The sequence below is a fragment of the Callospermophilus lateralis genome, chromosome 4, assembly GCF_048772815.1.
Source record: "Callospermophilus lateralis isolate mCalLat2 chromosome 4, mCalLat2.hap1, whole genome shotgun sequence".
NCBI classification, from domain to species: domain Eukaryota; kingdom Metazoa; phylum Chordata; class Mammalia; order Rodentia; family Sciuridae; genus Callospermophilus; species Callospermophilus lateralis.
In genome coordinates this window covers 78,937,668-78,952,724 of record NC_135308.1, presented here as the reverse complement: position 1 = coordinate 78,952,724, position 15,057 = coordinate 78,937,668, and the positions used below count along the sequence as shown (strand labels likewise).

The window sequence follows — 15,057 nt, the reverse complement described above, 5'->3', positions numbered from 1 at the left end:
ATGTATTTTCACTCATCTCACCAATTATAGGAAAATAAAGTCACACTCACTTCGCAGGATGCCGCAAAGGTCGTGAGACTCAAAAAGTAAAAGGCTCTTGGAAAGCTTATTTTAAGATCACAGAAGCCACACCCATAACGGAGGAAGCCTTAAGAATTAGGAGGGCCGAAAAGTAAAATCGATTCCATAAACCTGGCTTCTAAGTCCATAAAAAAAGCTATTACATTTTAACACTTCTGCTCTTTGTTAATGTAATGTACTCTCTACTTCGTTTAGAAAAGAACGCGTTTCGATCTTGGTAAACCGAAGGTCTAGCAGCTGCTAAGCTCCCTCCCGCACTCCAGAGCCTCTCACGCTAGGAGTTTTTTTCAAGCTTTTCTCCCGGAGTTCCGGAGGCGGAAGAGACGCGGCTGCAGTGACGCACTTATCTGTGTGACTGACGTCACTGACAAGCGCCAGGCGGCACGTTGGCCAAGCTTTCGGCGGGCTTCCGGGAGACCAAAATGTCTATGGCTAGTGATTTCTACCTGCGCTACTACGTAGGGCACAAGGGCAAGTTTGGACACGAGTTTCTCGAGTTCGAGTTTCGGCCGGACGGTGAGCAGTGGACGGGGTCAATGGTGGGAAAGGGGAATCTGGATGAGAGGCGGACGAGGAGGCGAGGCGGGTAGAGTGAGCGAACCTCGGGCATGAATGGGATACAATGGCCACTACTCCTGGCGAAGAAAAAAAATAAAATGTGTGTGTGTGTGTGTGTGTGTGTGTGTGTCGCTTAAGGCTATAGAAGGCCTAAGTTGTTTTGTGAATAAAAGAGAATTGCTGTAAATTAATTCAGAAAAGCGGACGATGCCACGTATTGAAAAGTTGAACCTACATTAGTCCGAATCCTACAGTCCGCGCACTAAAAGGGACTTCAAAAGCCATATCGTTATCAACTTATAAGTTTTAACATTGTTAAGAAAACCGGCCTCAAGTGTTGTTCCAAGGTTGCATAAAATGGGACTACTTATTCATTCAGGCGGTGTGTATTAAGGTCTTTATAGAGGAGCCCATCATATAAACAAATGGACGTGTTTTAAGTACTTAAATACAGTTTTTCACCATGCATATGCATTAAGAATACCAAAAATGTAGAGAGGGGTGGGATAGGGAGAAGTTAGGACTATCGGAGGGAGTGAGAAAAAGCTTTAAATGATAGACAACGTGAGATGAGTTTTGGAATAAGAGATTTTCTTGGCTTCTGAGGGGAGGAAACAAATCCGACTGGGAGAGTAGCATTAGCATGTAGTGTACAGCAGTACTGTCTTTGATATTTTAAGAATGTTACTGTATATTGAACTCTGTCTACCTGCAATAGGACAGTTCAGCTTTGAGCATTTTTATTGACACCATATAGCTTGTCCAAATAACTTAGCTAGGCACATAAGTTAATCACCCTAGTATTATCAGGGAAATTTCATGTTAAAACAGTGATTCTCGTTCATTTAGTCTGCCACCACATCGCTTCACTTACTTAACATTAGTTATGATAATGAGTCATGAAAATTGCAGTTCCCAAATGGTATATCTCTTTAGGTTAACCTGTCATTGTAGAGGATCAGGATCACATCATAGCTGTGCTTGGGCAACTGAGTAGCCTTGTGGGATTGTGGGCAGTAGCCAGTAAAAAAGTTGTGATGGATTACAGTTAAATATAAACCAGCTAATAAACTGATCAGTTTTGTTGAGGAATAGCACATAGTTTATGTGCATCTTATTTACAGTTCTGTTTTTTTTTTTTTTTTTGTTACCAGGAATTGAACCTTGGGGGTGCTTAACCACTGAGCCATAGCCCTCTTTATTTTTTATTTTAAGATAAGGTCCAAGTTGCTGAGGTGGCTTTGAACTTGGATCCTCCTTTCTCAACCTCCGAAACCTCTGGGATTATAGGAGAGAGCTAGCATGCCCAGCACCTACTCATATTCTAAAATAATTACTATAAATATGTACACATTAATTTGAAGGAAAATAATTAAAAGAGAACATTTTAGTAGATAAGAGAAAGCATTAAGGAAAGTAGATTTAGATCTTAATCTTGTGTGACCCTGGCCAACTTACTTTGCTCAACTGTGAATAGGTGAGAGAATAAAACCAACTTTTTAGAATTGTTTTATGCATTAAATTTTCTGGGCAAAGTACTTAGAACCAAAATGGATACATTAAACTTTAAAGGAAATGTTCTTTTTTCAGATTCTCTTTCTAATTCATGATGGCTTTTAAATAGGCCTTAAAAGTGACCTATTATATATTAATATATAAAAGCACAGAATATTTTAAAATTTGGCTACTCATAAGTATTTATTATTATGACCTGCATGGGTCTAACACTATGAGGGAGGAAATAGTAGTAAAATTGATAGTGTAAAATGGTCTTTACCTTCAAAATCACAGTTTTTTATTTTCTATTTTTTAGTATTGTTTGCTATTATACATTGAATTTTTTCCTATTCCCCACAGGAAAGCTTAGATATGCCAACAATAGCAATTACAAAAATGATGTCATGATCAGGAAAGAGGTAAGATTTTCATATGTCTTAATTTTTTTGCTTTTGGTCCATTTTCCTCTTTGTTGAATTTACAAAAGTTAATCTAAGACTATGTTTTAAGGAAAAAGCCAATTTATAGTTTGAAAAATTTCCATTTCAATTAGATATGATTGTAAACAAAAGTAATCTAAATAATGAGATATTTGAATCTATCATTTAAGTCATTTTACAGTTAACTTTGTCTTTTTATTCTGTTCATTATTTAAAATAAATAATCATGATGTAAACATAGTCTGAAAAGAGTTCAGAGTACTAACCGTGATATGGACTTGGATTTGTCTTTTTACCTCTTAGATATTGTGTTGTCACCATTAACCATTCAGAGGTACTTGACGCCGTGTTACAAAGGAAGAATATAGGATTTTAAAGGGGCCTGTGATGGGAAGAAGTAAATATTAAAGGAAAGGACAAGAGAGTAAAGAAAAAAATATTCTTGAGGAGAGTAAATGATTGTCATCCTGTTCTTTTGGAATCACAATTAAATTTTTCTGTGGTGTTCTAATTGAAAATTCAGAATTTGTAACTCTTTTTTAAAATTTCCTGTTGAGTTATGGAAAGATATAGTTGGACATTATGAAATTTTATTATAATTTATTTTCAGGCATATGTACATAAGAGTGTAATGGAAGAACTGAAGAGAATTATTGATGACAGTGAAATTACAAAAGAAGATGATGCCCTGTGGCCTCCCCCTGACAGGGTTGGACGACAGGTTTGTATTTAGTGATTCTTCCCATACATAAATGTTAAGTTTTGTTAATGATTGTTTTCTCTTATTTCTATACTGGTTACTGGTTGATTCTTTGTTTTTTCCACTTAAGTAGGCATCTGGTAAATAGTCTACTTCTATTTCACTTAGCTTCATTTTCTCTGTTATTTCCTTGTGGTAAAGGAGTCAGCACATAGTTCTAAATTTAGATAACTTTCTGAATAGTATTTTCCATAGCCACTCCAACCACAGTTATGATGCTTTCATTCTGTTATGAATGGTTTCTACTATATGTTATTTACTTATTAGAAATAAGTACAAGTTGTATTTGTGGAATTTGAGACTTAGGATTCTCATGACTATATAAAATTCACTTTCTTCAGATTTATAACTTTTTAATAAGAGTTGTTATTTGCACCTTTATGCTCCAGAAAAAGATTTGATGGGTTTCTTTGTTCAAATGGACCATTGTATTTGCCTCTCATATTCCCTTCAGAATAATTGATGTTTGTCAAGGGCATCTGAAGAATTCTTAAAGGTGTTATTTCACTCTGTAAAAGGATTTGCTTTCTGGATTAAGTCTTTTCAACTTTTGGAAAATTGGATACTACCCATGAAAGGAAGAAACATTCTATTTCACTTTTGTGTATTCCTAAAGTTGTACTTTATGTCACCTTCTTTGACTAGAGGAACAGTGTGGAGAAATCTAACATGATGACACTCAGTAACTTAACTCGTCTATTTAAAGGAACATTGTTTAGGAAAGTAAAGATAATAGTCGAGAGTTTATTTTATCCATTTTATCACTTTTAAACAGTAAATTTAGACTTTAGTTTTATGCATTTATACATGTATACTACAAAACAGCAACATGAGCAACTTTCATTTTTTATCTTTTAGATTCAGGGAAAAAAACCTAGTTTTTCATCTACCCACTTGAGCATGTATTCATGGGTTTTGGTTAGTGGGGGAGGAGTAGACATACTCCATAAACTACCTGTTGGATCCTTAGGTCAAAAATTTTGTGATAAATCTTTATTCTCCATTTGGAATGTGCCATAAATTCTGCATAATTAGGTTTTCTAATTACATATATAACTAGAATTTCTTTAGTGACATCTGTTTGTTAATTTAATTTAGAAACTAGTTACCGAGAAGCCCCTTAATTATGAGTTTTAGATTTGCTGATAAACAATATAGAGAAAAATTTATACACACTAGGAACCACTAACTATATTGTATTGTATTTGTTTTATCAGTTCTTAATTTTAATTGGTGAATTCAGAAAAGAGTATTAGTCTTTAAATCTTATAGTCAGGGGCTGGGGATGTGGCTCAAGCGGTAGTGCGCTCGCCTGGCATGTGCAGCCTGGGTTCGATCCTCAGCACCACATACAAACAAAGATGTTGTGTCCGCTGAGAACTAAAAAAAAAATATTAAAATTCTCTCTCTCTCACTCTAAAAATAAAAAATAAAAATAAATAAAGCATAAAAAAATCTTATAGTCAGTAGTATCACTTATTAGTGGTTATAAATCTTTTGTATGTTTTATGAATTTTATATATATAAATTATATATTTATAAAATAAGGCTAATAAGACCTACTTATAAGATTATTTTAGGGATTACAAAAAATGTAAAGTTCAAACAGCAGGTCCTGAAACATTAGGTACCAAACTGATAGCTATTATTTATGTTATGTATTTTATTTGTAGAACCTTGTAGATAGGGAAAATATATTTATATTTATTATGTTAAAAATGGGCTTATGCAATAATAAATGCTGGAGAGGGTATGGAGAAAAAGGAACTTTTACACTGTTGCTGGGACTCTAAATTAGTATAACCAGTATGAAAAACAGTATGAAAATTCCTCAGAAGACTAGGAATGAAACCACCATATGATCCAGCTATACCACTCCTCAGTATTTATCCTAAAGAATAAAGGTTGGCATAATACAGAGATACATGCATGCCTGTTTATAATAGCACAATTCACAATAGCCAAATTATGGAACTAGCTTAGGTGTCTGTCAGTGGATGAATGGAGAGAAAATGTGGTATGTATACACAAAGAAGCCATATTTAGTCATAAAGAAAAAAGAAAATATGTTGCAGGATAATGGATAGAACTTGAGACCATTATGTTAAGCGAAATAAGAAACTCAGAAGGTCAAAGTTTGCATGTTTTCTCATTTTTAGAAACTAGAAAGGAAAAGAGAAAAGAAAGATGTGTTGGGGTTTGTGTCTCATGAAAATAGAATGGAGATCAGTAGAGTAGAGGAAAGGGACCAGCGGGATGGAAGAAGAAAGGGAAAGGAAACTAGGGAATGACTGTTGAGGGCCGCAGCCCAGCCAGACTGTGGCAAATGACAATTGGCCAAATTATATTGTTATGTTGTATCTGTGAATATGTAGTAGCAAATCCCACCATTATGTGCAACTATAATGCACTAATAAAAAGAGAAAAAATAAATGAGAAAAATAAAAATGTATTTAAGACTATATAATTATTCTTACTAAATATGCCCAGTTATATCTCTAGTGTTTACTGGCATTATAATAAACATTTCTGTATTGATTTATTTTATAGTATCTTCTATAAGCAATTCTTGGTTTGTTCTAAAATTGGAGATAGTGCTTGTAACTAGTCAGTCAGTGACTAGTCAGTGAGGCTTTTAGTTTTAAGGAAAGTGACGCCTGACAGATTTTCTTTTTTTCCCCTCTGTTCTGTTGAATGCTAGAAAACTTGTAGCTAAAAATGGGATCTTTTTGTAGCAAGAATTCAGATATTTCTGGGATAGATTTTATATTAATTATAGTTCTCTCTCTTTTTTTTTAGGAACTTGAAATTGTAATTGGAGATGAACACATTTCTTTTACCACATCAAAAATAGGTTCTCTTATTGATGTAAATCAGTCAAAGTGAGTATGTTAAAACATTTTGGCTAAATTAACATAAATTATTACATTTATCTAATAAATTATTAAAAGGCTCATTTTACAACTATAGTCCATTTGTGAGCCATATTACTATTTCAGTAGTATCCTATCAATTTATTATGCAGAGATAATTCTGATTTTTATGTTATTAAAGACTTGGTATCTTATCTATCAAAGAAGTTAAGGTATTTCAGTGTCAAATATTATCTTAATCCAACATTATATAGTAATGCCCAGATTTTTTTAAACTATTTATAGAAAAATCTGCATATAATGTTACAAAATTTAAAGGAAAATCCTTATTGGATTATATCAGCCTTGTTAACTCATATATTATTACTCTGTTTCATGGGTTTAATACTTGAAAATATATTTTCCAGTATAGTGTAAGAATGCTTTTAGCTACCTATCCTTCCTAAGTTTTGTGTCTCCTGCCTTTGGCTGATCTAGGCCATTTCTCCTTCCCCTCTTTTTCTCAAAATGTTCCCAAAGTGCTTTTACTGTTTTCCCTCTTACCTTAATAACTTGTTTGTCTGCTTTACTGATTTGAGTGTAAGCTCCATGAGAATCTTGTATCTTCAGTTATTATAGGGCTTGACACATAATATGTGCTTTACATAAAAATTTATTTGAGGAAAGGAAAAAGAATGAATGCATAATAACCACTGGACACAAACAAGCTGTGCTCACAAAGAACGACCAGATACTTTTAAAATGTATTTTCCTACAGTTGGTGAGGATGTGGCATTGCATTTTGGTAATATGCTGCAGAAACTATTAATATTTTTCATTCATCTTTGCTCTAGTAATTTCATTTCTGAGTGTCTATTTTGGGAAGTATTCTCAAATACTGGAAAAGCTATATTACACATCAAGATGCTCATTGAAACGTTTATAATTGGGATAATCTGAATGTTTATCAAGGAGAAAATGTTTAAATTAATGAAAATAATAAGTGAAGTGTTTTATTTTTTAATGCTGTGGAAACAATACCAAAAGAAAAAAAAAGGAAAAAAAAGGACAGAGAATGATTAGTTATGGGAAAAAAAATACATAGAAACACTAAAATATTTATCATTATTGCATGAGAGTAGTAGCATTATAGTATTATAAATATTCTGTTTTTTTGCTTTACATGTTTTTGTGATGCATAGCTATTACTTTCCATAAGGAGGTAACACTTTAAATATAAAAATAAGGGCTGGGGATGTGGCTTAAGTGGTCATGTGCTCGCCTGGCATGCGCGGGGCACTGGGTTCGATCCTCAGCATCACATAAAAATAAAATAAAGATGTTGTGTCCACTGAAAACTGAAAAATAAATATTAAGATATATATATGATACTAATGAAAAAACTTTACATGTTTCCTTACAGAAAAAATAGAATTGTTTGTTCTTCTTAGTTGTCATTCAGTTTGTCATTTTAGTTGTCAGCAAGATTCTTCCTTTCTCCCTTCCATTAACTGAATTGTTACAGATTTTTTATATTGTTTAAGGAATTTATAAAATTATGTTTCATTAGGACTAAAAAGTAACTTTCACCTTTTTATATTTTAGGGATCCTGAAGGCCTTCGAGTATTTTACTATTTGGTACAGGACTTGAAATGTTTAGTTTTCAGTCTCATTGGATTACACTTCAAGATTAAACCAATTTAAATTGTGTTTTTGAAGCTGTTTGTATATTTAATTAAGGGATAGGTAAGGGAGGGTTTATTTGCCATTTCTAATACTGGGATTTTTATGAATGTGAAACAAAACGTTTTTCTTGTACATAAACTGAATATTGAAAATAAATGAATAGACTTAATGATTTTTTTCACTTGGGACCAAGTGGGTTAGACATCCCATACACATTAAATTCTGTAAGTAAAAGTCACTTTTGTTGAAATTTTGTTTTAATAAAGCATCAAAGCCTGGATAGTGATTTTATTTTGTTCTATTTGTTTTCAGGAGACTATATCTCTGATTCACTTTTAAAGATAATAAGAAATTGTTCTAGTTGATATATCTTATGGCAGAAATTCTTAGGGTAGAAATATGTGGCCAAATTTCCATCTATTAAAGGCAATTACAGATCTCTTATTTCTTCCATACCTGGTGGGATTTAATTTTTTGGTGCTTATAGAACTTTTTACAGAAATTTCTGGATTTTATACATTTATTACAAATCCCTCAAGATAATTCACATTTAAACTTTTTTGGTGTAAACAATGATTTTCTAAAGTTAAAAAAAAGTGTAGTCAGACTCATCTTTGATTATGTCCTTATATATTTTTTTTTATCATTTTTCAAATTTGTTCCTTTTAAATATACATGACAGTAGAGTATATTTTGACATATCATACATGGAGCATAACTTCCCATTCTTGTGGTTATGCATGATGTGAATTTACACTGGTCGTGTATTCATATATGAATATCGGAAAGTTATGTCCAATTCATTTCTAGTGTCTTTTCTATTTCCATCTCCGCTCCTGTCACTTCATCCCCCTTCGTCTAACCCAGTGAACTTCTATTCTTCCCTTCCTTGCCTCATTGTGTATTAGCACCTGCATATGATTATGCCCTTATTTCTTATTCATATGTTTGTGTCTAAGAACTGAATGAGATTTTAGCTTTACAAATTGTATTAAATTTGTGTTTATATACTTATTTAACTCCTAATGAACACAGGTTCCAATCATGCTTCCCAGTTCCCTTCAACTGCTTTCTGTTAGACTTCATCTTTCATTATTTCTATTAGTAACTGGGTCCCTGGTGTTCTGTTTCTTCTCCCTCTGAACCCTAATCTAAAATTTGTGCTGTCAAGATAGTTATTTTTATTCACTTGCTCCAGGGACTGGTGACTTTATAGTGGCAGAGCTTCTGAAGGCTTGCCAGGCTTCTAACTTGCTTGGAGCACAGCAGTTCTAAGAAACTTTACAGTAATGGGAATGTTCTGTTTATGTGCAATCCGTACGGTAGCAACTGGCCATGTGTGGCTATTGATTACTTGAGATGTGCCTAGTATAATTAAATTTATAGAGTGATTTAATGAATTTGTTTTTACATTTTATTAAAATAAATTTCAAATATACAAAATAGTTAGAATGTTGTAAACACTGACATGTCATTCTAGATTATAATAAATCTTATAGATTTCATAATCTGGTGTTTTATAAATTTTGTAATTGTGGTATCAAGTGGCTGTTGGTCTATGTGTGTGTTTGTGTGTGGGATATGTGTTTAATTTTGATGAAGTAGCAAGTAAACACATGTTTAGTGGCTACACTTTTGGCAGTGGTGCACCAGCTGATTTCATTGCTCAAAATTGCATGACTTGAATGAATTGGACATAACTTTCCTATGTTCATGTATGAATACACAAGCAGTGTAACTCTACATCATGTACAGTCACAAGAATGGGAAGTGATACTCCATGTCTAATATGTCAAAATATATTCTACAAATAAAGTAAAATGCATGGCTCTTCAGGTTTGTTGTGGAAAGCCAGTTTATCTACATTGTGCAAGATAAGACTCATCATCTTCAGTTTTACTGTATGGAAATAAATATTCCTGTTCAAATTGTAGGCCTTAATGAATGTACAGTGTAGAACATGTTATAATTCTCTTTCACTTACATGTCCACACAAGGAGAAAGGAACAAATGCTCTGAACTTCTAGGGTACTCACAGTTATTGGTTATTTCTCAAAATGGCAGTCTGAGGCTTTTGTTGAATAAGCCAGTCCACTCAAGATTGAGCATGGTTAGGGAGAAATACTCCTTAGATTAAAAAGTTAACATATGAACTCTGAACTATTCTCTAAGTTCTCTCTAGTATTTATTTACTTAATTTGCTCTATCCCCACTATCTATGAAGATTTCTCATACTCAGATCAAGATCAGAGAATAGGTGACTAGGATTAATAGCGTGTATTTTTATCTATGGTTTTCTTATACCTTGTGTGTTTGAACTGGCTTTTACTTGATTATAAGCTGCTGAAAGACAATGCTCATTTAAAAGTTAAATTTTTTGTATATCACTAGTTTTATTTGAAATTAGATTTACATTCTGCACTTAGGTCAGCCAACGCATGTTCCCCCTTACCTCCTCCCTTGATACAGATATTTCTCAAAATTATAAAACTTTTTCAATTGATGGTTTGGCATTCAAGGCCTTAGAGTAGCCAGCACCTGGTAGTCTTATTGCCTTCAGATTATTTGCTTTTGTAATTTACTCTTAAGGCAGCTGATATTCATTTTTGTTGCTGTGGAAACCTTTTTCATTACCACAAATCTTTGCATATGTACATACACAACACCACAGAATCTCAAATTTGAACATAACAGATAAGGATGTGTCTTTTGGATGTGGTGTAACTGTGATTCTAATTTCTCATGTATAGTCTTGAGTAGAGTTCTTTCACTTTGCTCAACCAAAGCAGCATGTACAAAACAAGAGAATATGGGAACATTTATGATCTGCCACGCTTTATTATTTATTTATTGCCTTTCCATGTTCTATGCCTCTGCTTCTAACAGTGCAAGACAGGCGTTTTATGAATAATGTTAGGGTTTAAATCTGGAATGTCCCTCCAAAGTCTCATGTCACAATCTGCATAGTCCCCAATGCAGCAATGTTCAGAGGTGTGGTTTTAGAAAAATGACTGGATCATGAGGGCTCTAACCTCATCAGTGGATTAATCCGTGGACTACTGGTAGGTAAGACCTTTATGGAGGAAGTAAGTCACCGGGGGCATGCCCTGGAAAAGTTTGTCATCTCTGTAGCTGGCCTCTTCCTCTTGATTTCTCTGCTTCCTGGCTGTCACAGCTGAGCAACTTTTCTTTGCCATGCCCTTCCATCATGATGTTCTGCCTCACGTACGGCTCAGAGCAATGCAGTTGACTGTGGACTGAGACCTCTGAAATGGTGAGCCGAAATAATCTTAAGTCCTAAGTTGTTCTTGTCAGATATTTTGCTCACAGCTATGCAAAGCTGGCTAACAGATCAAACTAGGTTTATTCAGGTGGACATTTTTAATATGAATACAAATGTTAGCTGAGATCATTTTAGATATCCTATTGTTTGACTACCTTATCTTGGTTTAAAATGGGTGAGACTTGTGAATGTGGTGTGTGTGTTGTAAATCCAACCACTGATACCTAATGATTATTTTAATAATTGGATTCCTAGCTTTAATGAATAAAGAGCTAGAATAAAAGAATCCCCCCAAATAGTAAAATGCCAAAAGTAAAAGGATTTGAAGGTGAGCTCAGAGTTTGCCTTGGAAAACTCCCCAAGTGAAGAACAGTAAAGTTGGAAGAACTGCTCAGTGTCTTTAGTATCTGCCTTGTCTCATTTCTCTGCACTGTGTGATATAGTTTACTGAACACTGATTTAATAATCAAAAATATTAATTATGGATTGGTACTTAACTATTTTCTCTGTCAATCTGTGCACTGACTTTTTATTCATTAGTGGCACAGAACCCAAGTATCTATCTGAAATCCTTATTTGCCATTCTTTGATTATTATTCTTTAGTTCGGAAGGTGTCTTTATTTGTTTACTTTTACTGATTGAGGTCCCATGGTCCCGTTAGGATAATATGGAGTATTTAAATCTAGAACAGTGAAATCTTTTTTTTTTTTTTTAAATAAAAAAAGGACAGGTGGTTAGAGTAACAGGAAATCTCAAAGTAGAGGCCCCTTTTTTTTTTACTCTAAGAGCTCAGAAACAGTATTTTTCAGTGGTATAAATATTAGTCATGAGGATGAGTATACAAAATGGGAAGCTTGGTCAGGAGTGGTTATTCCTCTCAATAAGGTAGTTCAGACCATCATTCCCTGTGAGCTGGTAGACATCTTTCACCTCAGCCTGGGACAGGAAGAACTACATAGAGCTGTGAAATGATAAAAACCATTGAGGTCTGAGGGTGTGACCGGAAGGTCTGAAGGTGTGACCATAAGCTGTGTGCAAAGCTTCTGGCTAACTGTATCACCAGAAAGGAATGGGTAAAATATGTGGTTTCCCAAATTAAAAAAAACAAAAAAACAAAAACCAAAACCAAAAACCAAAAGCTTTTGCACCAAAGCAGCCAGAAAATAAATGACTACATATTCATGTTTATATGTATATGTTTTATGCAAAAGTGAATTTGAAAGACGAAGTTCTAGAGCTTTCAAAACATTCTTCCAATTTTTCATCTTTTATTAGTTTTGTTATAATACAGCTTAGTACTTCCAGTTTTGTGCTGCTTTGATCAAGAGTCATGTTAGGAGTTTTAATCAGTTCTCACTGAAGTTACTTCAAAAGTTAATTGTCTTCTCATTAAAAAAAAATTGCCTTTTTCAGAAATTTAGAGCTTAGTAAGAAAAAGAGTTTGGGGGAGCGTTACACAATGTAGCTTTCTAATCACTTGTATCATTCTGTTCTAAAACTGAAAAAAAATCTAGATTTTATAGTCATTTACTCAACATTTATCTCATTGCTCATCAAGCACACTGGTAGGCATCATGCCTCTTATTTGTGCTGCTGTTACAATAGTGAATAAGACAGATATGGTACTCACCATAGAGGCAATATGTAAGAAGTATAAGAAAAAGTGCTCTGACTTCTTTAGCCTCCATCCTGAGGACTCTCCACCCATCACTGGCTATGTAGATGTAAATTAAAATGGGCAAAACCCCTTAATATCACCAATATCTTCATGGGGCAATATAATATAAATTTCCTGATCTGATTTCTAAAGTAGTAGTGATATACTGCTGTATGTTTTACAGTTCCTAAATTATGTGCTGTCCTTACCTTGTTCTTACAAATACTTGCATTCCAGGTTTGATGTGGTTGGATAAAGAGTGTGCATTGGTTTATTTTATGTTACTATAGCAGAACACCTGGGAGTGGGTAAGAATTTTATTCTGGCTCACGGTTTTGGAGGCTGGGAAATTTAAGATCAGGTGGTCTCATCTGGTAAGGGCCTCATGATGTTTCAACTCATGACAGAAAGTGAGGACAATTGGAGTGCATGGAAGACAGAACACCAGGAGTGAACTTGTTTTCAAACAACCTGCTGTGACAGTAACTAGTCTTGCCAAAGAGAGAGGCATGAATTATTCATGAGGCTCCATCCCATAACCCAAACGCCTCCTGCTGCTTTCTACATCCCAATACTAGTGTGTTGGGGTCCAAGTTTCAACATGAGTTTTCGTGGGGACAAACCATATTCGAACCACAGCAGTCTATTAGCATTTCTGGGTTGCAGTGCTGGTATTTCCACTTTATAGAAATTAGGAGAGGAAACCAACCAACCAAACAAAAAATCCCATCTTTTTTTGAAGTCCAAGAAATCCCATCTGCAGTGCTAATTTCATTTTATTCTTCCAAGGCTATGAAATGGCAAAACTCAAATAAAACATGAACAAACTGAGTTTTGCAGATTCAGTGATTTATTCAAATTTTTATGACTAGGAAGAATTTGAATCTTGGAATCCAAGTAATAATAATATTTAGAATTCAGTGAGTACCTCCTCTATATATACTAGGTTATAGTCAAGCACTTTACTTATATGCCTTAATTCTGACAGCAACCTTGGAGGGCAAATATTACTACCATTTTACTGTGTTGAATCTGAGGCCTAGAGAGCTAAGAGACTTGAACTAAGAACTAGAGAACACAAGAGAGCTAGAACTGGTATTCAAACACATTTTCCTGATGCCTAAATTCATGCTTTGTTGCAGTCCATTCTGAATTCATAGTCTATCCATGTCCTATATTGTCAAGACTTATTTTAAACATAGGTCAAGAATTGACAATTGGGCTGTGGATGCCAAAAATTGCAAGGTGGGGCACTGGGTTCAATTCTCAGCACCACGTAAAATAAAGATGTTGTGTCCACCGAAAACTGAAAATAAATATTAAAAAATTCTCTCTCTCTCTCTCTTTCTCTCTCTCTCTCTCCCCTTTTTAAAAAAAAAGTCAATATCTTTATAAAAAAAAAGAATTGGCAATAATGTGTTCTTAGGTCAAGTAACCTTTTAATAATAGTTTCTTTATTTGTAAAGCAGGGATAATAATATACAACTGCCAGTCTTGGGAGGTTTCAATATGGCTATGCACAGTGTCTCTGCCACTTTCTCAGTTACCACTATAACTTCCTCTACCCTCACTCTCTATCTTTTCTCAGCAGAGTTTTCCTTCTTTACTTTTTTGACTTTGAGATAGAAGGCTAGGGATCTTCTTTATGTGGCTGAGAAAACCAAGGATTAGCGAGGGAGAAGAAAATGCCAAGCAGCAATATTCTGGTTTACCCTTAAAACTCTGCTTACATTATTGAATTAAATGAGTCTCTGGTAGATATTTTATCTGACTTCTGGGGCATGATGACAAGTGGCAGACTTCAGTAGTAATTCAGAGACCAAGGATTGTCTCAGGACACAAGTAGGGCAGGTGGAAACAAACAAACAAAAAAACACACACACACACACAAAAGACAGGTAGCACAACTTAGACTATATCCAAGGGGTTAGAACATATAGTATACTGTCTGAAGTAGTTTGGAGGAAAGATGGGAGGAATGACCAAAGTGAAGAATATGGAGACCCTCTGAAGAATAATGGTTCAGTGCTGACTAGAGGTTGGTGAAGGAAGAAAAGAATAAGCAAGGGATTTGGTTAGAACTAAACAAAGTATGGATGGGGTTTGTCTCTCCATAATCCATTTTGCCTTCTATTCTCCCCCTCACTCCACATCCCCACACTCTATTAGCAACCATCATTTGATTTGAAAAACAATTTATTTATTTTAATTTTTTTTGTTTTTGTTTTTTTTAGGTTTATG

The 15,057-nt window shown here is 34.3% G+C and overlaps 1 protein-coding gene across 1 annotated transcript; it reads left to right on the top strand.

Moving 5' to 3' along the window:
• Positions 1 to 458: 458 nt before the first annotated feature.
• Magohb (mago homolog B, exon junction complex subunit) lies at positions 459 to 9,249 on the top strand. The gene is made up of 5 exons (XM_076852663.1): positions 459 to 597; positions 2,497 to 2,555; positions 3,187 to 3,297; positions 6,136 to 6,218; positions 7,794 to 9,249. Exons 1-5 carry the CDS (start codon positions 504 to 506, stop codon positions 7,891 to 7,893), a joined length of 447 nt encoding a protein of 148 aa, XP_076708778.1. The 5' UTR covers positions 459 to 503; the 3' UTR covers positions 7,894 to 9,249.
• The last annotated feature ends 5,808 nt before the right edge of the window (positions 9,250 to 15,057 follow it).